Genomic DNA, 27,607 nt, shown 5'->3' on the forward strand with positions numbered 1-27,607 from the left:
TAGTGTGCCTCTCACTCTGCAACATTTCCTAATTTATGGCTTATTGACACTTTGGAGAAACAACATGCAGTTTAAGAGTGACACAATTAAAGAGTGGGCACAGCATTCAACATGTTTTCATCAAGTTTTAATAGTGTCAGCCAGCAAAAATCAGAATAGATCTTACTCATATGCAAAAACTTAGAGTACAGCATTTTGTTGACTCCCTAATCAGCCAACACATTTAAGCAACACTATGCCCATACACAAAAATAATGCCTTTAATTAATCAGATTGCTCATTATGTTGCTGATTACATTACTACAATGTGCTTTCTGCAGCTGTACAGTTTTAGTGAAGACAGATCTGGATTTGCGTGCACATATCATGAGCAGCTTTGCATTTACATGCACTTACATGTGATGTTCCACTAGGATTTTAATGTTCGGAGCATGCATTCTTAAAAAGTCTGCCTGCCACGTTTCCACAAAAAGAAAAAAAAAAAAGATAATAATAATCTATTGACATCATGTTAAATCACTCCCTTCTGTTATAAATAACCAAGTGCTGAGTCTTGACCAACATACTATTAGTACTGGTACATTCAAATACAAACCAGACATCTGTGTGAGCATGCCAATTTGTACTTCTACAGAACAGTGCAAAACACAAAATTCATTCCTGAGACTAGTCAGCAATTAGTCCCTTCATAGCCCAAGTGTCACATTTTGCTTTCCTTGTCATTTAGTGAATAATACAACAGGAAATAAAAAATATGTGGTATATCTACAGCAAGATGTATTGTGATTCATCAGTATCGGCAACACAAGACACATGGACATAGAACATGTGCTCATTTGGTCAAAGAAGAAAAAAAACAAAACAATATGGCATTCAGTGGAATTTCTTTTAGCTGCACATATTTTAAATGCTTGGTTCTGAAAACCTGAAACATGAGTACTACAGTGCTAATAGAAATTTAAGAGCTTTTTATACAGATTTGTACAACATGACGACCCTTTTCAGTTAATTCCCTCTGTCAAAGGCTGTCACGCAGGAGTAAAGATGAGGTCCTTTGCTTGGATGCTTTTGAAACAAAAAAGTCAAGTGCAAAATAAAAGGCTTTCCGTTTCTTAAACGTTTTCGATGTTGTTGTGGTGTATTGTCAAGTTCTCAATTAAACGGAGCGAGTCTCCACCTCGATCTTCTCCTCTGATTGCGACGACTCTACTTCCTGGTGGCTGATGTTCGGTCGAACCGTCAGCAGCGGACCACCGCCGTAGATGGAGTGGAGGAAGTTCCACGTTTCCTCAGAGATCTGTCCTGAATCTGCTCCTGTAGGGTCGGTGCAATCACAAATGTATACATCGTAAACGTCAGCAACAGGAAAAACAGCTCTACAGTCCACAGCATCTCTGCAAGACTTGTTTGATGCTTTTTAAAAACCCATATTAAAATATTCAGACATACATTTCCTACTAAAACAGAAGAAACAGAATTACAACTTAAAAACGTTGCTTGTACCTTGTTTGAGTGTTAAATGGCCGTTCTTGTTTACTGTTATCTTTGAATTGTCGATAGGTCCCGGTGGGTCTGGAAAAAGACGAAGAAAAGAAAATTAGTTGTGAAATTACATACATCAGTAACAGAGTTATATTCTCATATCCTAACTGTATCAAAGAGCAATGATGTTAAAATGTCAAATGCTTTTGTCACACTACAAAAAAGCAATATCTGCTCCCCATTCGCTACAGAGAGAAGACAAATATTAGAGGAGCAGAAGTCAAGACAAAGAAAAAAAAAAAGACATTTGCAGGCGTGCCAGATGCAAGCTGTTATAAATAGATGTGACAATACAAAGTAGGGGAAGCAAAGAGAAAAAAAAAATATGAGGACAAGTGGAACACCAATGAAATGCATTTTGACGCCTCATTTTGCTGGAGCAGGATAGAAACCCGACTCGGGGGACTAAAGCGAATTCTTTGAAGAAAAAAATCAAAAGAAGGAACGGGGACTCCACAGTTTCTTTTGAAAATGAGCTGTTTGTAAAAACCTGAGAATTTGGATTTTCTATAGGAAAAAAAAAAGAAAAAAAATCTATTTGCCTTTTTTTCCCCCCCATATGTCGATGAAAACATATAGACTCGCAGTTTGTTCCAGAAACTCTGTCTCTCCATAGTAAATCGCATGGAAAACATTTAACCTTTTTAATCAGACATTTAAACAGGACTAGGGGGGTGGAGTAGGGTGGGGGAATGGAAAGGCAAGACCTCTGTCCAATTACCATTGTCTTTTCCTTTGACAAAGCCCTCCCACTCACGAAACCACTGCATGCTGATGCAGTATATGACCACTGGAGACTCCTCCTCCTGGAACGCCTTGTTCAGCTACAGAGGGAGCAGAAGGAGCCAGAGAAAGGGAGAGAGGAAGTGGGGGTGGAGTGAGAGGTAGAGACAAGAGGGAGGACGCAAAGGGGTGGGGAGGGGAAAGAGGAGGGGTAAGTGGGATGGGATAGGGGACAAAAAAAGGAAAAAAGTAAGGATGAAAGGATTGAGAGGAAATGGAAAACCAAATCAATTCTCTCTGCTAGTTACTCCAATTAGAAGACAGTCTTAAAACCACACTGCACCAGTTTCATCTCTCTTGGAAAAAGAAGAAAAAAATGACACATTTCTTGTTCTTCCTTTTTAGCTCTGTCTTACACTTACACGCACGCACGCACGCACGCACGCACGCACGCACACACACCTATTCTGAGCAGGCAATAACAGCTGCATCTGTCCCAATGCATTAATGATAAGGCTTTCATCTGGCTTGCACCTCTCATCTCCTGCTGGGGTGAACAGCATCAAGACATGCAGCCTATCAACTGGTTAAATAGACTGAAGAAAAAGGGGCCTATACACACCTATGAGTCCTGGCTGCACTGACACACCGTGCATTAAAACACACACATACACAAACCAGTTTTGAAACTATCTAAATAAAGCCGCTGCTTGGACGGCTTTTCAGGGGAGGTGAGGAGTGGGTGGGTGCTTACCCTGACAAACATGTCCAGCTCTTGCTTACGCCTTTTCTCCAGTTTTTCTATCTCAGTCTGGCACGTGTGGCAGACATACAGGTGGTTGACAGCCGGTCCCCCTCCGTACCTGCGGGAAACAGTACATACAAACTCACACGTTACTTCAGCCAAAGGAATCGCTGGATCTGAAGATGCTTAAAGCCTCCAGCCAGTCTGAAAGCAGCCGTGTCGACTTCGTGTACCTGCTGTAAAGGTGATCCCACACGTTCTGCGGCAGCATCACTACCAGGTCATCGATGAATGTCGCTTTGTTGGGCGGCACACCTGATGAAACGCAGTGAAACAGCAGTCAGACGCTTGCAGTGTAACATTTTATTTTACATGAAATGCAACAGCTCGCATGGTTACAGATCAGTGCTGAGCTTAAACAGGGCAAGAAGCTCAACTATGCACAATTCTGTCAAATTCACTGCTCAAACTGTGCTACCAATATCATTAAATATTCTTCAGTTTCTCCTTTTTTCAGACCCCCAGAGCTTGTTATTAAAACTCCTTCCCAAACTGCATGTCTAAACTCCCCGCAGGGTGCGAGACTATGAAAAAGATTATTTTTTAGATCTCCACAGAAAGTTGTTTATTTTGCTCCAATTTTTGGCTTTTTCTTGAAAAACACTTCAGATGTATTTATTACAGCCTGTGAAAACCCACTGTTTAATGTCAATTATAGCTCCAGATGGAACTTTGATTTATTGTATAAATTAGGGACTAAAAGAGTTTTTGAGCTTAAGATACTAAAAGTCAGGATACGGTGGCAACTCATTCCTAAATTTCCAGATTTTTAAATCACCTCTCTCTTTTGATCCAAATATTAAACACCAAATAGGTTGAATAAGCCCGTAAGCTTTATTATTTATTACACTTACAGGTTATAGGGTCTCATTTCCTTCTCTAAGCTAGGTTACACAAATAATTTATACAGCAAAGCTGACCTGGGTTAATTAAATGTTTGTTGACTTTTAGCAAGTCTTTTTAAAACAGCAAGATCAAGAAGGAAGTGGGAGTAGGACGAAATAACAACCCTTCCATGTCGCTGCATTAAAGCTCTTTGAATTCATTTGTCAGCTTAAGTTCATCTTGCCATGTGAGAAAGATATGAGCAGCAGTTTCCCCTAGACTGAAAATCTACACTGCTGCTCCCCCAACCCTCTTGAATATTTCATTGGGCCTTGTCTTATTGATTTATAATAGGCAAAATTTAATTAAGAACCTCTAATCTTAATAGGCAAACAACAAGGCTTGCAGTAGGACCCTGCAGATACTGAAGAATGTGGGGGGGAAAAAAGTGAATGTGCAAAAAAGCACTGAAATTTTGATGCAACGTGAAAGCCGAGATAAGATAATGAACCAAATAATGAAAAGTGACGTGTGAACCCTAAATAAATCTAAAATGATCTTAATTACTCAGTGTACCAGGTAATTAAAGTCTTTAAATTCGCTTCTTTAATCTAAGATACTTTGACTAAAATGAACAATTCAAAGAAAAATTAGTGGTTTTTTTATGTCTGCACCAGCACCATTTTACAGCTGTTTATTTCAAAAAGTCCTCCTGGGAAAACATGCAGCCAGAGCTTCTTGATGGAGTCTTAGTGTGTTTTTCATGGCACACTTGAACAGGAAAGTGAAAATAAGCTGTGATGTTTTCGGCTTTGCACACAAAATAAAACAACTGGCTGCACTGCCACAAAGCAATCATGGTTTCACTGCACTGATATTATCTCTGCTTATGTACCTGACTAGCCAGTTATTATGTGCTTAGGTGCTGGTGACTACCAAGCAGGAGGGAGAAAGCTGTAAGTGCTTATTTACAGTGTGTAAACACATTCTCTGTTCTGCACAAATTATTTTTCAGTTACGTCACTTCCATTCGCATGAACCCTTTTAGGACTTTTTTCCCCCTTTCTCTGCTAAAAACAGAATGAAGGATCATCTTCACAGAGAGAAGAAACCCCTCCCCCTCTTCTGAAGTTGGAAATGCCGTTGTCAGAATCAGAAATCCAGAGCGAGAACAAAAGCCAAAGCTGTGTCAAAGTCAAAGCAAAACGTTTTGCACAAAGCATTTAGACACAGGGCGAGGAAAAGGACAATCTGACCTCCGAGTGGCTTCAGCAGGAAAACTGACATTTTCATACGCACCTCCATGCAAACACAGGAAGTCATCATTGGAAATGGGCCCTGGCTCGGCAAATGTCTTGAACTTGTTAAGCCACTGGCGGGAGACGTAGAACTGCAGAAGGCTGGGCTCCATCATGTTGAATAAGCCCGACACCCTCCTACGTTCTTTCACTGCATCCTCATTGCTCTTTCTGGGACAGAAACAGATCAAATATTAATCAGTATTTTAGATGAATAAGCAAAAGTACGATCCAATTTTTAATAGCTGAGCAGCGTAGTGAATTTTAAAATGCTACAGAGATAAATGAGAGCTTGTTTTTACATTTGTTCAGGTAGGAGTTATAGAAGTACAGTGTGCCAGGCTTACTTATAAAAGAGCACGTAAGCTTCAGCATTCTGGACACAGGCTTCAGACACCTCAGTCACACTTTGGTCGTCAAATTCATACCACAGATTGTTCACATCATTCCTGCAATAGGCTATGTAGTGGCCATCTGGGAGAAGACAGGGGGATGTGTTAGAGCAGCATTCACAAATCTATCAAGTAAGTGTGAATTTTATTTCCAGGGGAATGAATGCAGGACACTCGTATGTGCCAAATGGTGGCAGCTGCCCTGGTCTCATGCAGAAAAGGGAGTGACTGCGCCCACTCACTGCTGGCAGTGCCATGATGACAGATGACTGACAGCAGGTCGTAGCTGGTGGTCTGGGCGGAGCTGTCTTTGGCCAAGAAAGGCTGCAAGTCCAGGCCCTCGAGGGGGAATGACACATGGGTGCTTATCTTGGTGGAGAACATCAGTTCGTGTCTGAAGCGCTTCAAGTGAATACACAGGATCTGAAGCAGGAGAATGAAAACATTTCTCATTTCAGAAGCTTGGCATTTGAAGACATATTGGATAAATATTTGGATTTCTTCATCATATAAATATCTAGAAATGTCAGTTTACCTCTGGCAAACTTTGCATTTTACAAAATTTGACTCCATTTCGTAATCTATGAGGGGGGAGGAAAAAAAAGATCAATGAGAGGAGCAGTCATTGCAGGTGCAGTCCATTTAGATCTCATTTTAGTTAATGTGCAATAAATTACTCACTTCTTGCATTTTTCACAACTGTACATGTTATCTCCTAAGGGAAAAAATTAAAAACACAAAACAAACAATTATTGAGACATCATTCTTGATGTTTGTACTGGCACAACATATTTTTCCACCCACCCGCTTACCCTTTAGCTCATCTCTGGCAAAGAAAGCTGCAAGGCAGTCTTGTAGTGTAACCACTGGACCCCAGAACCAACTAACAGGAGAAACAAACACAGAAGGAGGTGAATTTTAGACAAAAACAGAAAGCAGCTACTGAGTGGTGCCTGATGTAAAAAACAAATAAATAAAAAATACAGCATATGGGTTATAGACACACCTCTTGATGTACTCCATGACAAATGCTATCCACCCCTGTGGTGCATAAGCTTCCCCGCAGGAGCCAGCTTTTACCAGGGAGGTTTGGTGGGTGGATGAGTGGAGCTTGGCCAGGTCTTCCTTCCCTGGAATGGGCAACGAGATATCCTGGAAGTTCTCCAGGGTCACAGACACCTGATGGCCACAGAAGGTAGAAGTGTAATGGGGTTGTTGTTCTTTTTTGCTTTTTCATTTGTTTGTGTTTTTTTTTTTTTTTTTATAAGGATTTGTCAGGAGCTGTCACTTTGCAGAATTATCCTTAAGGCGAAAATGTCACTGTGATCACAGATCATCCTTCCTCCCATCATCAGAATGGCATTTTTTCTACCTACTCCTCTGTTGCAGCTCAACATCTCAGCATTTTCATTAACATTTCAATCGGATCTAACAACAAAAAGACAACCAAAAGCACTAACCCGATCACAGGTGAGGCACTGTACTGAGCTGACAATGGTCCCGTCGAACACGTCTGAGATAATGCTGCGATATTTCTTCTGGCGCTTGTTCTTTGGCGGGGAGAATGTGGTCACTGCTGTGAGAAAGCAGACAGAGGCAGAGAAATTTGAGAATACAGTACAGCATGTCTCACACAAGAGTCAGCAAGGATAGTTTTGGGATACTGTTACCTTGCTAGCCTCTTTATATTTACAGTTCTTATTCTGGGTACGACTCCCTCTCATAATGGAGATGAACTCGCTGGCACTAAACAAAGTTTAATACCTTTCTTGTGTGCCGGGTTCAGACTGGGCCAGCCAGAGGCTGCTTTGGGTGGACTGCTGGACATTTTGGGAATGTGCCCCTCCATGGGGACTGGACTTTGTGGTCTTGTAGTGTTTGGCATTTGGATATCTGGAAAGCAATCTGCAAGAAAAAAAAAGACCAAGGTTTAGAGACTCTTAAGGTCATAAATTTAGCCGTGAATATCAAAAAGTCATCCCGTGAAATATGAGCCACTATTTCTCATGTGTTTACCTGACGCTCTGCCTTGAACCTTGATGGCTCCCTGGCTGCTGATAATAGGCGTGGTCTCTGTAGTGGTATCAACATCTTTGTCGATGTCCACTCCAGTGCTTCCACCCGTAATGCCATTAGTCCCGGAGCGATACAGGTCATTAATCATGTTCTTCTCCTTCTGCCACTCCCTATTGGCCTGAATCTCATCTTGCTCAGGAATCAGCATCTCTGCTTCGTTGGTGTCATCTATCAACGCATTCCCACCCTGCACTTCATTTTCGGCCCTCTCGCTGCTACCGCAGGACTCACATGACTGGAAGTCATTGTCTGACTGGCTATGGTTGTCCTCCTCGGGACTGTCGTCCATTGTGATGCTGTGAGACTGGTCGCAGGGCTCAGGTAGCTGCTCCTTCAGCTCTTCATGAAGCTGATCCATTAAGCAGCGCAGAAACTCCTGGGAATCCTACAGTGCAGTTAAACACAAAATATTAGCAGGGCAAGATATTTATTCTACTATCTTGGTCACCATAGCATGTGGAAATCAGAGCTCCTTATAACTCACCATTTATTCCTCCAATATATTACTGAGTTTGACAGGCAAAGTGAAGCACATCTTCTTCCAAATTACATAAAACAACCACTTCACCTCCGTGTTTATCCCAATTTTGATCACAACATCTGAAACCAAATGCTCATGAACGTGTAATCAAAGTTAATGAACCTCAGACATCCAATCTCCCTCTTCAAGCCAAATGAACTCTCCTCTCACAGGAGCTGGGGAATGTTAACTTCATTCAGAGCGATGTTTAATCCAAGTCTGTGCAGCCCAGCGTGGCGTGACAAATGAATACTCTTCAGCTAAAACCTCTGAACAAACAGTGGCCAGCCAAGAGGAAACAGGCCTCTTTTATCAATTCACCATTCAGGCTTATAAATCCCTTATTTACAGACACCAGCCAAAGACACAAAGTGCTTCAATTTAACTTCTCTGAAAAAACCTTTATGTCCATAATGCACAAAACTTTGCTTTCAAGTGCCAAATGGAATCAAATCAAGCAATTTACCTTTAGACCAGGTGTGTGTGTGTGTGTGTGTGTGTGAGTGTGTGTGTGTGTGTGTGTGTGTGTGTGTGTGTGTGAGAGAGAAAGTGCATGTTAGTGACTGAAAAGGCAGAGGATTCGGTTTAGCGGAGTGAGTGCTTTGAGCTGGAAAAAAAAAATGTAATTTCTGTAAAGGAATAAGAATAGAGTGATACGGAGGGAAATAAGAGAGACTATAAGATCTGGGGCATCTTAATAATCTGGGGTCAGACTGATAATAACCCCAGCTCAGCACAAAAAAAACAAAATTATCAAAAAGAAAAAGATCAATAACAGGCCTATTACATTATTATAAAAGCATATGATCTTTCATCATATTTCAGACAGATATTATTATTTCGTACAACACAGTCGTCAAAGGTTTGCATCATATCACCTGCCGACTTTATGACAAATGAAAGACTCAAATACGCTGTTTGGCTCTAGAAAAAGGCTCAAAGTGTGACAAGTGTCCCCATGTTTTTGTTTTGTTTTTTGCATTAATGAAAACATTGCACATTCATTTCATCATCTGGGATGACCCACCTGCTGAGCGTATCCTCTAAACATGGGGTTTATGGCTTTGATCCCCTGGAACAAGTTGGTTGGGACCACATAGGAAGGTCTGCAATGTGAGAAAACACAGCCTGATTTAAAGATGTAATTTTTTTTGCACGGGTCACATGTAATGTTGAGTGTGAAATTAGAAACAGCAAAACTGCTCTCATGTGAAAGACTGTATATTAAAGATGGACACAATCAGCATGATTTTATCCACTGTTTTGCAAAGTATTTAAAGTTTTTTTGCTGTCACCATCTCAGCTTTGACAACAACAGAGGGCTGGATCCAACTGAATGGCTTCGTGTTGGGCCTATGAGTAATTTTGCAGAATATGACTGTGTGTTGTAGCAGTGTACTGCCACCAGGGGGGCAGTGTAAAAATAGATAAAAGAAACATTGCTGCTCAAAGTCATATTAAGCAAAGAACTTCTTTGTAGTGAAGTGAAACTGAGTGTAAAAACAACAAAATGTCTATCACAGCCAACACACTAATTTTGTTCCATCATTTTACTGCGTTTCCTGTTTAAGTGAATTTTTCAACCAGTCAGCAATCATCATCAACATCAGGCTGCATGCCATCATACCAAAATCCAGAAAGAACTGAGCCTAAAGTTGAGAGACACTGCGTGCTGATATGACAGTGGCTTGTCAATCACAAGCTAGGTCTGTCTAAAAGTGCTCCAAGCCTTTTTGTCCATTTTGACTTAAATGAGGAGAATAATTGACAATACACATATCATTTTGTATTCATTAAAACTCTAAATTTGTAAGAGACCATGAATTAATGGATCAATTGGGAAGGTCATTTTTCCACACATTTTTCTTAATGCTGTAGTGAGATTAACGCTGACAGCACAAATTCTTTTATAATCACACACAGAAATTGCCCCTGCTGGCCACTGGAAATAATCCAGGACTTCCAGGTCTGAAAAGTGACCTGCATCCATCTTTTATATACATTATTTGCGTCATTTTCTAAACATCTTACTATTCGACTGGGGTGGTAATGAAAGCGACCCTGAATTCCAACTGTGGCATGGAGGCATGTTAATATTCATTCTTCAGTCATGTAAATAACCAAATACCTGTTCTTGTGCCACAGATCTGACACCAGCTTCTGGTAGCTTTTGCAGAGAGCGGGCTTCTTGTCCGTCCTCACCAGGCCACCACATTCTACAAAAAACTGTGTCAGGGGTGGGCTGCAGAAGGAGGGGGACAAAAAAAAGAAAGGATGAATATATCACATGCAGGAATAAACGAGCCTTTACCAAATACTGTCCTTCAGCAAAACAGTTTGTCATTGGTTGTCATTACTGAAGAGTGGAGTGAAGTGTGTAATTTGAAAAAACAGAATGTAACAATCAACTTTGACACAGGAAGAAAAACAGAGCAAAGAACAATACTGCATTATTATAATATGTAGCATTTGTAAAAAGCTTTTTTGATACCTTAGTATTATCATACTACTCAAGGTTAAATGTGTGTTTTCAATTAGACTCTAAGATTAAAATATATTATAAAGAACAGAGATCCAGAGAGGTTTCATTCTGGCACATCTACATAATGTTGCCTTCACTTTATTTTTTATTCATTTCATTTAAATTCATACTTGAGTCATTGAGTGATATCACAAATTCCCAGAGGTTTTGTCTCATGCGAGAAACCGCCTCACACAGCTGAGAGTTGAAGGACATCAGACTGGCTGAAAAGAGAAACAGCTGAGGGGATTTTACTTGACGAATACAGAATGGACGGGAATTTGCACGAAAGAGACAAACTACAGGATGAATAAGGCATGGAGTGTTCCCTTCCCTTGGCAAGAGAAAAGTCCTTAGACTTGCATAATGACCCGAAAGTAACTGAGGAACGCTACGCTCACACAAACAGACATCAAAGCGAAGTTTCAGGAAAAGGTCCCTCCTTCTGCAGCTGCGTGAGTCAGTTCTTCCTATTTTTGGAATGTGATTTAGATTGCAAATTTTGACCCACATCTTTTCCCATTTTTACTTACATCCAGACACAGCATCATCCATTTAATTTAAACATTTACTGGCCCGTGGGTAGATGGTATTAGAAAGAAAGAAGGGCTTTGCTTTGTTGTTCCATGAAAAATAAAAGCAATAAGACAGCCTCGAGGTTTGTTGCAGAGCTCTAAGTTAAGTGACCACCGCAAATAAGCCAAACATGAGCAGTGAATCACACAGATTGGCACTTCAATAAACAATAAAAGATGAGTCAGACTGGAAGAAAAACAATAAAAGAAAGAGGTAAAGAAAGAAAGAAAGAAAGAAATGGTGGGAAAGGAGCAAGAAACACATGAGGAGAAGCAACAGAAGACTTGTGGGGGGGTAGAAGAGTTGGTGTTCATCTGTAAGAGAAGACCCTACAGGGAACTCCAAAAGGCCATTTCTGTCATCTCAAATGGTGCACTGCAGCAATTTTCACTCACTCAAATGAGCACAGCCGCGGTTGTTTCTCACAGTCAATAAGAGGCAGTCAGATGGTGTATAAAACAGCAAATGGCTATTGAATAGGCGCGTTAACAGTGTGAGAAATGAGAGGAAAGTTAGACGAAGAAAAAGCTGTCTGCGCAGGAACAGTGGGATAGACAGGTAGACGCAGGGACAGAAGGTGGATAAACAGCAGTCTCACCAGTTGGACAGGGCCTGGAGGGCAGCGTTCATGTAGCAGGTGTTGCCTATATTCTTCAGTCCTGTCAGGCCTGACGGAGACAGAGCACACCGGGGAAATTAAAGTAAGCCTTTCATCAACTCCTCGTAAATTTTAATGGCAGACAGAAAGTGTCTACATTTTCACAAGACCCGTTTCATTTCTGAGATTAATACTTTACAGCAGGGGCAGGAAAAAGTGCCTGCCTAGTGTATTTTAGACACAGCTGCTGTGGCCTGTGGTCTCCACCCTATTACACAGCTCATATTAATGGATTTTATCGCTCCTACTACAATTCAAAGTCTTATTTCTGTTTGGGGTATAATAATAATGGTCTAAGTTCTAGAACTTCATTTGCCATAATGTTTTGGGGAATGCAAGTGAGAACCTATGTTTCTATTTATTCAGAGTCCAGCCTTCATGAGTTTTGTTGCACAGCCACTGCACAAACCACATTAAACAAGGTCCCAGCATGCACTTGTCTCTTTCACCTTGTGAAACCACAGCCACAGGTGATAAAATGTAGAACAGGGATGTGCTTCATTACTCAAATGTTGCACCTATAACAGCTGATTTCTGGAGTATATACACAACAACAACACTTTTGATAAACCCACCAAAAGAACGGATTTCCACTGTTACACACCAACATTCAACATGGAAGCTTCTGGGATGACAATCCCTCCCATCCACAGGGCACAAGGCAGTCAGTGAATGGTTTAATCAGTATGAAAATTATGTCTGATGGACAGTCACCAGAACTTGACCTAATTAAACACCTCAGGAATATGTGGGTCCAGTGCCTTCATCAAAACACCAAATGAGGGAACATGCTGTGCTGAATTGTGTCCATTCCTGCTGTAGCGGTCCAGAGATGCGTTTTCCTTTTATAAATATGTCGCCCACATATACGACCAGCCTGTTCTGCAGTGCACATTAGTTTTCAAAGCGTATTCACCATGCTTCCTAATCATATGATCTGCATGTGTGACAAAAATATCTGTGAAGCAGTGCCAGTGCCCGAGCTGCACCACATGAGGCGCAACATAACATATGTCATTTGGTGGAGCCTGTGTGCAAACATTACTTCCACAGTGACTTTGGTGGGACAGAGCTGACAGGAACCCACTGAGCTGCACTGCCGCTCATAGTCCTGCTTAGCAGCATTGTGCAGTTTACCACAGTTTTTGGCACTGCACGTCATCCTAATTTACCCTCATCTGCAGATTCATAGCTGCAAGTAAATCATTGTTAGTTGATTTTGTTTGTGTTTTAAATATATGTTTCAGATGACTAAGAGGGGGGGGGGGCTAGGCAACACATTAGCTGGCTTTTCTCAGCTCTAGTTATTTGAAGACTGTTTGGTGCATCAGAGCCGTTAAAAACACTCATCTTATTGCAAAAATTTACTTCGCTGTTTAATTACATTCATAACATTCGCTTTGAACTAAACCACCTGCTGATTACCGAGCTCTTGCATTTGAGGTGTTCATCTTTAATTTCGTCAAACTTGGATTAAAGAGGCGATAAAACACAATTCAATTTTTGTCACCCCACTGACTTCAAAAGTATTTGATTTTAATAATTAAAAAGGTGTCTAAGGCAGCAGAGCTTCGACTTTTAATTAGAAGATTTGAATATAAAAATGCTTCACTTACGGCCTTTAAGCCGTTTTCACTAATGAACACAGGACACTGTCCGCAGCTGAACTCTCTCTGCAGAAAACAGGCAGAGATGCCGTCTGACTGTTTTTCAGACACATGAAAACAGTCAAACGGCACAAATGACTTCTGCTCGCTCACTGTGCAGTTGCCTGCTTCCTTCAACTGAACATTGCACAGACTTCATACTGGGGAGCTGGCACGTTGACGCATGTTCAGTGTTTGATCTGAGCGTGCGGGACATGTACCTCTCATATCTACCTTTGTTGGTTAATATTGTGAGAAACTGATTGCAAGTTTGCCAGTTTGTTGAACTTATACTTCACATTTTTGCAAAGGTCTTGACTGATTTTATTTGATTATTGTGCCACACATAAAAGCAACAATGTCAGCTCAAACAGGCTACTGGACATCTTTAACCTTTACCTAGCAGAGTGTATTCATTTTTTTGATTTGAAATATATTTGTTACCATTAATTTGTCATCTCTAATAACCTCTTTATAGTTTTTAAAGGACTTGGCCCATTGGTGCAACAAGGACAATGGGTAGTTCATGTTATGTAAATGGGCAAAAGTATTGAACGACACTTGCTAGTCTTTGCATTCAGGTGTTTTTGGTCTGATTGTCACAGATGAATAAAAATCAAGCCCCTAGCCATGCCATGTGGTTAATGCCAAAGCTATCATTAATAAATTAGCCAGGAGTAAATCAAATAAACAAGTCTGATCTCTTGGCAAAGTATGCCACAAGAAAAAAACAAAAAACAAAAACAGTATAGTTGTTTGTTTCAGTGGACACGAGTTGTGCCGTTTTTTTGTTTTCTTGGTTTTTTAAACTAACGTTTTTTTCAATAGGAAGAATATTTTGTCTCTACAGCAGGTACAGTATGCCCATGCTTTTGTTCAGGCTTCTGCAAGGATGTATCACTAAGGCAACCAAGAAAACAGAGCTTTGAAACAAGTGTCAGCCTCTGTAATTTACCTCAAACCTTTTTCTGCCTTTTTTAGTGTGGAAATCTAAACACAACGCTTTTATATCCAGACTAGTAATTTTAATGGCTAAACTTGATAATGGTAATTAATAACATATTTTAAATTAGTACCATATCCAAAATAATAACAATCTGTTATGTGGATGACTTGAACATGGATCTCTGGACCAGATTATCCTAACTACCATAAAAGTCCAGCCGTCAAATGTGGACTTTTCTTTGGGCTTTCAAAAGAGGAAAAATGTCCATTTTGTGTACACAGTCAGAAATCAGGACATGTCAGCTGAAGCAAATTTAAAAATGGTCTTCATCGACCCGAAAACCAGGGTCAACAAACACAAATCAATAGATTACAGCACATGAATATTTCATGAACTGCTGTATGACTGTGTTAAAACAAAATCTGCTTAAACTGCTGCTTAAGCTGCAGTAAACACCACCTCTCATGGCAGATGTTATGTTTTTTGGCCGTCTGCCACAATAAATGGATGTGTTTAATATAAAATCTAAACTAGCTGTGTTGATTTGAATACTTTAATTTGAAAATGATAGTATTCATTAATAAGATCTATCAGCTAACTCTTTGTGACACTGATGTGGTAATCACTTAAACACAGCTCACCTCTGGCACGTATGTCGTCTTCCTCTTCCATCTCCATGTCTATGTCTTCACAGCCACCATTAGAGGGCACTCTCAGGGAGGTAGGACTCCCAGGGGCCTTGTTGCCATCCTGTAACAGACACACATAAACCTTATAATAAAAGATCTTGTCTAGGAAATAAATAACTACAGTTTAATTGTTACTGGTGGAATTCCTCATTCGTGAATATGTAAACCAGCCTGTTCTACAAGTAAACCGTATCTTCAAGCTGTGAGATAACAATAGAAAGGAAGCCTGGCTCATACCTGACCCACGTTCTGCGGCAAGGGGAGGGGTTTGCTGTTGCTGTGGGGTGAGTGAGGACCTAGTTTACGCTCCAGGAAAACTTCCTTGCCACAAGCGTAGCACCACACACGAAGCGTGGTCAGGTTCACCGTGAGGTTGTGTCTCGTGTCCTATCCAAAGAAATAAATTCTATTAAGACACGTGTCAGAGCTCAAAAACAAAGTTTAACAAGAACACTGTGTTAGCAGGAGCAGCTGACACACACGCCCCTGCTTCATAATCTTCAGCGCAATCTAACAACCAGCATCTTGTAAAATGGGTGGTGCTGCTTTTATATATAAAAACTAAACGTCTCTCCTGGCAGCTGGACTAAAGTTATTCTGGGAACAGTCCAACTAAATCATGGGGTGAATAAACTCATGACTTTTCTTCTCAAATTAAATTAATTTGAAAGAGAGTTTGCTTATTTAGCACAATTTCAAATCCACCTAACTTCATAGAACATTAGTGCAGAACTAGTTTGAGTATATTATCCAAATTATTTTGTTCCAGGTATAATTTGTAGATCCTCCCTAAGCACGCTAATAAACTGATACTTTCATAGCACCTTTCTACTTAATTCAAGCACTCAAAGCATTTCCATACTACAAGTTTCATTCAACCAATCACAACAAACAATGATACATCACTTTTATCTATGTCTAAGTGCTTTTTAGTTAAACATTCACACTCCAATGGATGCACTGGGATTCAGTATGTCAAAGCATACGTTAACACATGGAATGGAGGAGCCGGGGATCAATCAAGGTCGTCCACTAAACCTTTTCTTTTGGTAGATGACCCACTCATCTACCAATCATACATTTACTGCTCTGAAAATAAGGATAGGATACAATCACTGAATGTCTGTGTTTCTGTTCAACATGTGGCTTGCAGAACAGGCAGATTATAGATTGTAGCTTTATTGAACCATCAAAACAACATGAGCAGGTGACAGAAGTAATTTGTCACAGGAAACAAAAGGCAATACAATAATATTTTTTCTTATTTTTTCAAATCCCTTCAAAGACCTGTTTCAAGTTAAACCTGGATTTTAGGCTAGGGTAAGAGTCTGGCAATTAGTTGTGATGGTTAGATTTCAGGGTAAGACACTTAGGAATAAATTAATATCAATGAATGTACCCCTCCATCTACACAGAGATGGTAACAGGGAAACAAACCATCTCAAACTGGGCGCAGCACTTACACTGGTCCATAGTAATACACCACCCAAATTTGAAGTAGAAACAAACAAACAAACAAAAAAGGATAGACTTCAGAGTATTTTAACCACAGTCAGACTAAACTGGATGTCTCAAGTCAAAGGTGGAGATCAAGGCAGAGCGAAGGCTAAAGGGGAAACGTGGCCCAGTTCTGCTGACCCACTGCTGTTGGGCGGGTTGACACGAGACCGAATAAGAGCAGCAGCACACACTGTATTATTCATCGGGCCTACATTAGCCTTCCCACAGCGGTGCAGAGCAGAGCTGGCAGAGGTGACACACTAGACTGAGCACAGCCTCGAAACACCACAATTTAAAACATTTATAAAGGGAAGCATGCCAGGTGGGGCATTCATAACAAACTGAATTCACAGAGCTTTACAGCATGTTTTACCAGCATATATAATATTTAACTGTTTAAAACAAATTCAGCTCCTTGTTAATTATGATATTGCGTGAGAAAAGGGAATAATGCAGTAAAACCTGTCCCATCACAACAACTCATGCCTCATTCTCAAGCTATTTTCAAACTAAAACTAAAAACACATTCGTGGTGTTGTGGCAGCGTTGGCCGCAATAAAACATCTGCTTTACCCTGTGATCGTCATAAGGAGGTGGTTGGATCTAGTTTTGTGTGTCAAATAATTTAAAAAAAAAAAAAAAAAACATTTGACTGTCAAGTCTCCTTCCTAAGCCTCTTCTGTCTTTAAGAGTGAAATAACTGAGTGCTAGGAAATGCAAGAGGCTACCATTCTTCTTCTTGTGATCCAATCAGGAACTACACTTTCAGAGTACCGGCAGCTTGAAAGTAACTGGAAAGCTTAAAATAATTTTCTTGAAATATGCAGGAGTTTACTTTAAACATCCATTTTTAAATGTATAGTGGAGTTTGAAATACAAACAAAAGCAAATACCTATTTAAAGCTAGACAGTGTGGTATTCATAGGAATAACTGAGTATCCTCCACTTTGAGAGACGGTGATAACTGGAATTAAAAGTGCAAAATTAAGAAGATGAGAAAGCAAGAAATGAAAGATTTTTGTTTCCCTTCCTCTTGTCACTGCTTTTGCTGGGGGGATATTTTAAATCATGTGACTGTAACTGAATGTGAGATGATACAGCAGTGCCAGAGGGATTTAATAACACAGTATGAGCGAACAAGTCCACTGAGTCATCAGTCAGTCATTATCTTCCTGATGTATGTACTGAAGCATCACATGCACCTCAGCACTGGTAGCAGGTAACGACCTTAGACCACCTTTTACAGAATTTCAGCAGAATAGTTTGATTTCAGTGCTTAAAACCTGAAATTTTTTTATTTTTAAGCTGTTTATCTGCCTGCTAATGTGCCAAATAATAAAAATGTACAGATATTGAGTTTTGGTCAGCTCTGTGATCTATAGCTTGACAAAAACATAAAAACAAAAACATTATCCCCCTTTACTACTGTGTCACATACAATCTGGCAGTAGTCTCCATCACTGCGTAGTCAAGAGATTAAAATGGTTCTGTCCCCTCAGGGCTTCTGGAGCACTAATTAAGCATGGTCCCTATTCTTGAAAGATTTAGATGGCTTCAACTGGAAAGAAAGGCGAGCACCGCAGACAAATGTCCCAGATAGAGGATCCATATTAAATTCATGAGCGATATCATTTAAAAAATGGCCAGCTAATATTAAATTTCTCCACCAGTACCCTCTGTATCCAATATCCCTCTTACAGCCTTTTCCAGATACAGACTTAACAACGGATATAGTAACAGCCAGAGCAAATTACATGTTTGCCCCTTTAGTCCTCCTGTCCCCACATGGCCCTAGCGTGCTGGAGGAAAAGCTTTAGTCAACAGTGAGAGCACCAGAGGGTGGATGAGCTGCAGGAGGGGTAGTTACTGTAGCCATGGAACCGACAGTAATAGTGAGTCTCCTGCACTTCCCAGAGGAAAGGAGATTAATAATGGATGATCCACTGCTGAAACTGAACTGGATGTATGGAGATGTGGCCAGACAGAGTTGGCTTGATGGTTTTTGAGAGCACGTGCACTTCAAAAGCTAAAAAGATGCACACTCGGGCTCTTTGACGAAGAAAAAACAATAAAAAATAAAAGTGGTGCTGGAGGTGCTTTTATTGCAAGTCATGACTCCTGGGACCTGGTATTCCTGAACTACCATCTGTTCCTCATCTGCTTCTCCTTTGGTTGCATGTAATTTCGATTAAGTTGCATGTAATTTCAAATCCTGATACAATGGAAACGCACTGGAAAGTCTGAGATGTCTCACCTGTGAGTGAACAGTGCTGTGGTCAGCATGAGATTCTCCACAACCCACGTAGGGGCATCCATTCTACGGAGAAAATTAAACAGGGGATGCAGAAAAATGAAAATGCAGTCTAATGCGGATACTTTTTCACCAAGCAAGAGCAGCATTTTCCAGCAGCAAACATCGTCTTACCTCCAAACAGGCCCATAAATTTGGTCCACCAACTTTACAGTCTTGGCACTGGCCCTAGAAAAATGTAACACCCAGGTCAGGGTTATTTCATTTAAGGTGAGAAAGTACCAAGACAATAAAACCAGGCTTGTCATGCAGTCTTTGTTATGCTGCATAGCACTTTTAATACAACAGAGGGTGGAGAGTGTCACTCACATGAGATTTTTGAATAAGTTCTTCCTTGGTGATCTCACCCACGCAGTCCAGGTGGGGGCAGTCACAGCTGGACACCGGTGGCATTGCTCACCCACTGGTCTGAGGATGTGAAAGAGAAAGAAAAACAAACCAACAACATTTAGTCCATGACTTGCAATTTGAGTTGAGTGACTCCGAGTTAAAACAACAACAAAAAAAACAAAACAAAAGAAGAACAATACAATGGAGGGTTTCTTGTCTTAAAACTGCGCTTCTCAACCGTGTAATTGATAGCTGACAGTGTAACAGAGGATATATTTAAAAGAACAACTCTGATGACAAGCAAGACAGTCAGGCTTCGAGTAACCTGACTCATCGCCTCACAAGATAAATTTTTTCCATGGCTGCATGACTGGCAAATCCCCTTATTATCAGCCACTGACATGCCAAGCAGTGGATCATGACACAGTTGTCCAGCTCATGTCGAACAAGCAGTCGCATCATAAATGACTTTAATAATGACAAGGCAGACTGCTGAGATTTATGAATGAGTTAAGACCAAGCATCAACACCCAGGGCTGAAAAATAAACCTACTCTGGAAGTGGAAAACAATGCCACTCCTCTTGAATAGCACAGACGCCATGAAAAGACAGCCAGCTTCCAGCGTGAAACATGAAGCCAGTGGTAAACAGTAAAACAAACTGGTATGCATCTAATGCTATTCTACTTTCTGAGCCACAGTCACACATATTTATATTGTGGTTTTATTCTATGGCTTTAAGAGGTTTTGTTCTGACAAGTTGGATCCATGTAGCGGTGCTGTCTTTTGTGGCCAGCAGGGGGCGACTCGCCTAGCTGCCAAAAGACTTCTGAAAATAAAATAAAAAAGAGAACACCCCTAGGCTCCCTTCCTCTACGACTTCTGTGAACACTTTCCTGATGACTTCACAGACTTAGTCGCCAGTTTCAGGTTATACTGAATAAAACATGTAGTTATTTTAAGGCGGTTATTCTAAAAGCCAGAAACAATTATCTAGGGTATATTATTGCCAAGAACCTTTGAGTGTCTGCTGTGCCTCAGTTTTACAGCAGGATCTATCACTGGTTTGTCCCATCTGATTTCAAAACACCATAATGGAGAGTACAAAAACGTGTCTCATCCATCTGTATACTGGATTTAGGGGCAAAGGTTTAAACACCCACATGTAGCTGCTTCACCTCCACTAATTAAAGTCACTGAACTCAACCTCTCACTGTGTTTGCTGATGGTGCCTTTTTTAATGGAGTTATCTGAGAAATAAACAAACACTGCTGTGTGATACAGACTGTCCAGAAAGCCTTTGCTTCAGCTGTGCTAAGTGAAATTATCATATTTTGTATGGATGTCACTTAGCATCAATTAGCAGATGCACCTGGTCATACAGCTCAAGCTAATCAAGCTTGCTTGCAAAGAAATGTCTACTGAGAAATACGCTTTGTAGAAGGGAATAAAAAAGGGTCACATTTTCACCGACAGCAACACTGAAATGAATGACACATGTCCGACTTGCATGCCTGAAAATCGTGGATTGACAATAAACACACTAAAATGAAAGTGAAAGTCACTCCAATGATCCCAGGCACAGGCTTTAGATCACACTCCATTACCATTAGTGATGATGGTCAAATGGACAAATTGACTGTGCTGCAGTCAGTTGATTGAGAGTCAGAGACGTTGACAGATTAAAGAGAAAACAACAACAAAAAACACCAAGATGTACTAATTAGCTGTGGCTACAAGCCTATTTCCTGCTCTGTCTGATGGATGTATACGACATCATGCACCTGAGACTTCTCATCAGTTTTCATTAGAGCTTATTGATAATTTAAGGTTTTCCCTGCAAATGAAAATGCTGGCATTCACCAAAGAGGTTTTGCCCAGCACCAAAGGAAAATCACCAGCAAAAACAACAGGAAAATATATAGACTTCTGCTATCTGGGGTAATGTAGCCTCTTTGTTTTAACTATAAGCAAATCAATAGTGCTTACATAGCTGATTTTGAACCAGAGGATAAACCCTTACTCATTCACAGACAATTCTGGATCCCATCTGCAACCATAACAGGTTATAATGATTGATTATTCAGCTTAGGCAATTCAAGTTTCAGTAATATAATATACATAAGATGTATCCAGCAGTGCACCATGCTGCCAAAGTCTGCCAATAAATGACAAAAGCTCTTCCAAACTTCATCAAACACATTCTTGCACGTGCTGAAAAATTATGATGCAATTATCATTTTAGTACAAATGAAGAGCAAAATCTCTGTACTTCCACTTTTCCGTGTGAAAAGAGGAAGCTCAACAAAGACATGAATCCCGTGCAGCGGGATGCTGAGAAACCGCTGGAACTTTCCATTATCGGGCTCCTCATCAAGGACGCAGTCGAATCCCCTACCCCGAAGAAACAAAACAGAAAAAAAAAGGCTCACACACTGACACAGATGGCCTTTAGGGGAGCAGGGGACGTGCCGATAAAAATGACAAGGGACGCTGGTGGCTCGGGGTCTGCCTATCTAGAGTGCTGTGTTTAAAGAAGCATTTCATCATAAAGCAAACGGCTGAGTGTGAGTGTTTGCCGGAATCATATTTCTCTTAAGTCACATATTACTCCATCAAACACTGGGCAACAACTGTAAGATATTAACACATCATATTTTATAAAAGGGGAAAATAGAAAAGGCTGCAAATGAACAGGTGAAGGTCACTCCAAACTTTCAGGGACATTTTGGAGTGATCTTCTTGCTGCCTTTGGTTCAAATCCAGCTCTTCACAGCAGACAAAGTTTCTCTCAGAACAGATGGCTTGCTTTAAAGTAGCTTCTTTAGCTTATTTGACATCTTGTTAGCCTGTGTTAAATCCTCCTGATAGTTTTTCCTCCTTATCTTTAAGTGGTTTTGCACAGTTTTGTCCACACCAGAACGTGATCAGTTTTACCTCCTCGCTGTCCTCCTCTCTATTAATTAAAAAAAATTTGATGTGTACTTTCTTTAAATTTACACTTTTATATTTCATTTGTGCGCAGCTATATAAATAGTCACTGTTGTGGGCAAAGGAACTTGCAAAGAATAGTCACTGTTGTGGGGTTTTGTGAGCACAAAACCCCACAACAGGTTCTGGGTACCGTCACTGGACGGAACAGAAGCATTAAAGAAACAGAAAACATTATTACACAGTCACACATTACACAAGTGATAACACTTTGCTGTGTTTTTCAGGAGGCACAAAAGCCAGTAATTTCACTTTTATCTGTTGTGTCCGATATGGACGACAACAGCCACTAAAAGGCTTAAAATAATAACTGCTTCTTTTTTTTTTTAAACTGAAAATACCTCTTTAGTCTTAAAACTTGTGTCCCAGATCAATGATAGCATCATTCACCACAAAGCTCCAAAATGCAGTCGCTGGCACAGATTACAGCAGTCACATGTACTTACAGGGTGACTGAGAGTGCTTTATAAAAATATGAATGTTTTCCTTTTTATCCAGCATTGGATTTTTGTTTTCAGTTTCACTTCATTTTATTGATATACTCATGGTGTGCTTACATCTTATTTGCCTTTACTTTATGATATTTTCTCCTTTAAAACATTCTACATAGCTTATCTTTTTTTAATTACTATTCTTCTTCTTTAGTACACTGATTTCTGTCTTATCAGTCATCTCTTATGCACTTACAACTAACCATCACAAAAGGTGCTATATAAATAAAGACTTACTGATTGATGACAGCAGATTCACTCAGCAGATTTAAACCACATTAATGATGAAATGACTCATACAGAGTGCCACAGCATACACAATGTCTTTAAACCTATGATATACCGCTTTGGCTTGCCAACAAGCACAGAAGACACCTGTTAAGTGCAAACGTATCAGTAAAAAAAACAAAGAAATACACACAGGATATAGCTCCATCTATTTTAGTGCAAAGAGGAAGATGTGCATCCTCAAAACAGAGGGATGTACTACAAAGTGAGAATAATGGGTTAGTGAGGTATGTTGAGCTTAAAATCCGAACTTCCAGTGTCACAACTTCTTTTTACCTTCCTAGATCACCACTGTGACTATTGCTGCTCAAATAACCTGGTCTGGAACAGGTTAGCTTCAGAGTTTACTTTAAAATATGTGTAATTATGCACCACATTTTCACTGATTCTCTTCAACACAACCAACAGCTCCATGGCTCTGGGCCAATAAAGTGATTGCTCTACCATATCTTATTGTTCATGATAACGCCAGTAAAAATGTTTATGAGATATAAAAACCTCATAGCAATAAATCATTGCTGTAGCAACACCATGTGTTTATGTTCCCTGGTGCATGCAACAAGACAATACCGCACGAGCACACAAGGTACATGTCAGCCTTCAGTGTTTTAGTAAAAAGGTACTTCAACAACTTCCAAAAAAGCACACTACTCTGGAAAATATGCAAGAAAAGTGTTCCCACCGCGGGTGAAAACAACAAATTTGTTTCACCACTCGAGGCAAAAACACAGTTGAGTACAATCAGGCTACAAAGGAGGAGATGCTAGCAGCTGGAGATGTGTTACCCAAAGGTACACAAATGTCTCCGCCAAGTGCCGCTGGAGCACTCGCTGGTTTGAATCTGCATGACAGGAATTGCAAATGATAAGTGGAATTACTGATGCAGTTACATGCTGGAAAAGCGGGGCTTTAAGCAGCTGGTTGAAAGCTCAACTCAGGACACGAGATTCCAGTTGGAAAATATTTTTTAATTTACAAGCTTAGATTACTTTAGCCATTCTAAAACGTACGTGTTAAGAAGTTATTTAATACTTTTACTTAACTTTGTCACAGGAAAATCTCCCTAGGTTAGTATTGCGCTTACATTTGATTTATGCTGCATAATGGTGTGTCACTATTACTGCACTATAATGCCACTGACACTTTGTTTCAATAGATTTGCACTTTGAATAACAAACTGTGTCATCAATGACAGTAACTCATTAGAAAAGAGGGATAGAAAATGCTCTTCATTCGCTTACACTTATAAATGCTGCTGCCTGCGAGAATCAATAAAACGTTGCCCAGCATTTTTTCCTTGTATCATCAAAATTATTGTTATGTTATTGTTGTTTCTTGGAAGTTGACCTATATCACCTTCTTCCCTAGTTTCCACTGATTAATTTCCCTCTGAAGAAACCTTGCTAAAATGAACTCTTTTTAATGACTTGTTTATTTCTTACAGTCAGTATTTTTCCATTAAAACACCAGTAAAAGTCCTTTGTAGAACAGCCTGTCTAAATGAGAAGAGCCAGCTGTTCACCTGCCACGCCAGAACTACCTTCTCTGCTATAAATTAATCATCTAAATTATTAATCTATTAATCATTCTATATTCCGGGGGGAGGGGGGGGGGTGTTACATTGTCCAAGGATGATATTGATCCTTTACTGGGGGAATTTGTTCTATTTACATGTAACCTATTCAGTCACAGCTTACTTACACTATCAAATGACGGCCTGCAGTAAAGTTCATTTTTCTCCCAATCTCCTCCAAAGTTTGTTTAACACAGACAAAAACACTTTGTCACCAAAAATATTCCATTTCACTTTGATCAGTCTAAGGGATTTCTACCTCTCCATCATTAAGCTGTGGTACAGAGTCAGGCGTAAACACAACGGGTTAGTTTTAATGTTTCTACAGATCCAGTTTAAAATTTCAGAGCTCAAATGTGTAGCAGTCACGTTTTTTAATAACTGTTGCGCTGAAAGTGCACTGAGTGACAAAATAAATGACTTTCTGCAGTAATACTCTCAGCTTATTTGCAGAAAAGTCGTCTTTTTTTCATATCCTTTATAGACTTTTATCAGGAATTCCTCTGACCGAAGCAGGAGGCACTCAATCGCAGTCAAGTGAGCGTACACAGAGCCTGAAGCAGAAAACCAAGTTTAAGAGAGAAAGCTGATCATTGTGATTCCCTCCCTCTTTGATTGTTTCTTCTTTTGTTTTTTCCATTGTACAGCCCACAGACAACAACAACAGTATGGGGGGGGGGGGGGGGGGGGGGGGGGGGGGAAGAAACCTCAGAAGTACACACAGGACATAGCTCCATCTCATCAGTCGGTGTTTGTGGTTAATGACATGAAGCCAACTTTGTGTTTTGTTCCAAGTGCTGTTTGCACTAATATTACTCTTGGATGCAGATGAAAAAAAGATGCACATGTAAATGCATCATTACAAGCCAGGCCGGATCATCCAATAGCCATTCTGGGCACAAAATCACGGGTCGACAATGCTTGAGTTACTATCCAGGTAGCACATAAATGTTTTCTCTTCAATTTGAAGTCTTCTCGTTTCTAATCACCCAAAGAAATATATAATAAAATACTCAGCGACTAAACAATTAGCTCCAGGTCTGTCTTTGAGCAGAAGATGGTAAACATTTTGAGTTTACCTAAGTAATTAAAAGCAATCAGTTTATTTCTGACAAAATGTGATCCTCAAAACTAGAACTGCTGATTAATCCATCATCTTAGCAGTGAGAAAACAATGATAGTCCATTAAATATCTGACATTAGATATCAGATATTATAATTGACAGCAGGAAGATGGCAAATATTTCAGGGTTTTTCCTGCTCAGAGTGGACCTTTGGGGGACAATGCCCATAAACACAATTGCTCTGCATATTGTTAGGCAAAAGAATTAACAGAATTGCATGCAAAGTTGTTAACATCATGTTTATCACAGTAAAGGTGGAAAGCCAAAGGTTTATTTATGCAAAAAAACAAAAAAAAAACTGCATCTGTGTCTGGGTTTGTAGCGTCATGATCTGGTCAAGACAACAGCTTGACTGGGAGATATGAAAAGTTCATGTTCAGTCACGTGCAAGTCAATAAGCCTGCTTCCTCCCTTCAGCAAAACCGTCTCTAAGTCGAAGTTAACAATCAATGACGCCTTTGAAACTGATTTCATTTCATACCAACGCTAAATCCCTGCAAAGTGAAACAGGGCGAGGTTTCGTTCATCTTACCAGGCTCCTCGCAATTACCTGGACTTTGCGGCCATCCCTGCAAAAGCTGAAGTGACCTTAAACTCTGTAGTACACACCAGGAAAATCTGATTAGAAGCTAGTTTCACTGTCAAGCCTCGTGAGATTACGTAAAGCTGGTGATAGGAAGAGTATCTCGGCTAACAAACCTTTCTTTGCACCGTTTCACTGCCTCCGCCAGCAACGTGACAATACTACATGATATAAACTGTGCACAAAGGGGTGGCGCGGTCAGGGTGGGGCGTTAACCCGAATCTCGCACCACTAATGAAAGCAGCGATGCTGGCTGTGGCTGTAGCTGTTATCTTTAGGGAAATTTTGAAATGATAAGTAGTAACACAATAAACACCGGAAGGCGGAAAAACAACAACGCATGTAAAGCTTAACAGCTCACTTTAGCAACAGACTGTCTACAAATGGGTAGCATTGGCCACAATGTTAAAAAAAGAAGAAAAAAACTCAGTTAAAAGGGACCATGGTTTAACTACCTTGGTTTAAAGCAGCGGGTGGTTTAGCCTCACGTAGATAAAAACAGTGAATACTACAGATGTGTGTGGCTTCGGCCTTGTCCAAAGTGAGCTGTCAAAACCAGTCGAGGCGTTGACAGCGTCACGGGCTGACTAGCACTATTTCGCTGTTAACCTTAGCATGCTAACGGCCATCCTAAGAGCATTTTATCTGACGTAATATCCACAAGGAACATATAAAAACAACAAAAGGTGAACGTATTACCCTCCAGAGAGAGTGTTTAGGTGAAATGGTTAGCCAACTTACTGGCTAACGTTAGCCTCCTGTGATCGGGGACAATCCCACAGTGACTACGGCACAGTCAGCCGCAACGTCAGCCTTCGGCCTTACCTGCTCGGTACCAAAGGACGCCGCTTCTCAGGTGGATCCGATGGTACTCCCGGTCTGCAACATAAACTCAGTCTGTACTTAGAGAAACATATTAGAGTGCAGTCCTTTCTTCACATTAACGATAACCGTCCCTGTCGCTCAGCGTGGTTGCTAACGTTACTGCTGTCCCCGCCTCTTTTCCGGTTTAAAGAAAACATACGAGCCCTCCCCATCCTGCTGCACGTTTGATTTTTAATTCTATACAGTCTATAATTTTGTTTTTTTAACAGCATTATAGCCTCACTGTAGATTATTCAATTAGTAAGTCACATAAAAGCAAATATTAATTATCTTTTGAGCCTAGTGATCCGCTCTTATCAATATTGAGGATCGGAT

At 40.3% G+C, this 27,607-nt stretch overlaps 1 protein-coding gene across 2 annotated transcripts; it reads right to left on the minus strand.

Annotated features, from left to right (window-relative positions):
- Nucleotides 1-112: 112 nt before the first annotated feature.
- usp33 (ubiquitin specific peptidase 33) lies at nucleotides 113-27,412 on the minus strand. Of its 2 annotated transcripts, XM_085254676.1 has the most exons (24): nucleotides 27,233-27,412; nucleotides 19,338-19,436; nucleotides 19,143-19,196; nucleotides 18,972-19,034; nucleotides 15,455-15,604; nucleotides 15,170-15,278; nucleotides 11,877-11,946; nucleotides 10,310-10,423; nucleotides 9,209-9,287; nucleotides 7,602-8,046; nucleotides 7,350-7,490; nucleotides 7,046-7,161; nucleotides 6,592-6,764; nucleotides 6,398-6,468; nucleotides 6,267-6,300; nucleotides 6,121-6,166; nucleotides 5,828-6,008; nucleotides 5,541-5,667; nucleotides 5,195-5,364; nucleotides 3,244-3,325; nucleotides 3,020-3,128; nucleotides 2,264-2,366; nucleotides 1,504-1,572; nucleotides 113-1,314 (listed from the first exon to the last, which is right to left on the minus strand). In XM_085254676.1, exons 2-24 carry the CDS (start codon nucleotides 19,419-19,421, stop codon nucleotides 1,157-1,159), a joined length of 2,748 nt encoding a protein of 915 aa, XP_085110802.1. In that variant the 5' UTR covers nucleotides 19,422-19,436; nucleotides 27,233-27,412; the 3' UTR covers nucleotides 113-1,156. The 2 variants fall into 2 exon arrangements, with proteins under 2 accessions (XP_085110802.1, XP_085110803.1); XM_085254677.1 differs by lacking the exon at nucleotides 2,264-2,366 and having other exon boundaries at nucleotides 1,177-1,314.
- Between the last annotated feature and the right edge of the window lie 195 nt (nucleotides 27,413-27,607).

This window comes from Mchenga conophoros, linkage group LG18, assembly GCF_057382185.1.
Source record: "Mchenga conophoros isolate Kocher_MC1m ecotype Shallow Benthic linkage group LG18, M_conophoros_male_GT1.1, whole genome shotgun sequence".
NCBI classification, from domain to species: domain Eukaryota; kingdom Metazoa; phylum Chordata; class Actinopteri; order Cichliformes; family Cichlidae; genus Mchenga; species Mchenga conophoros.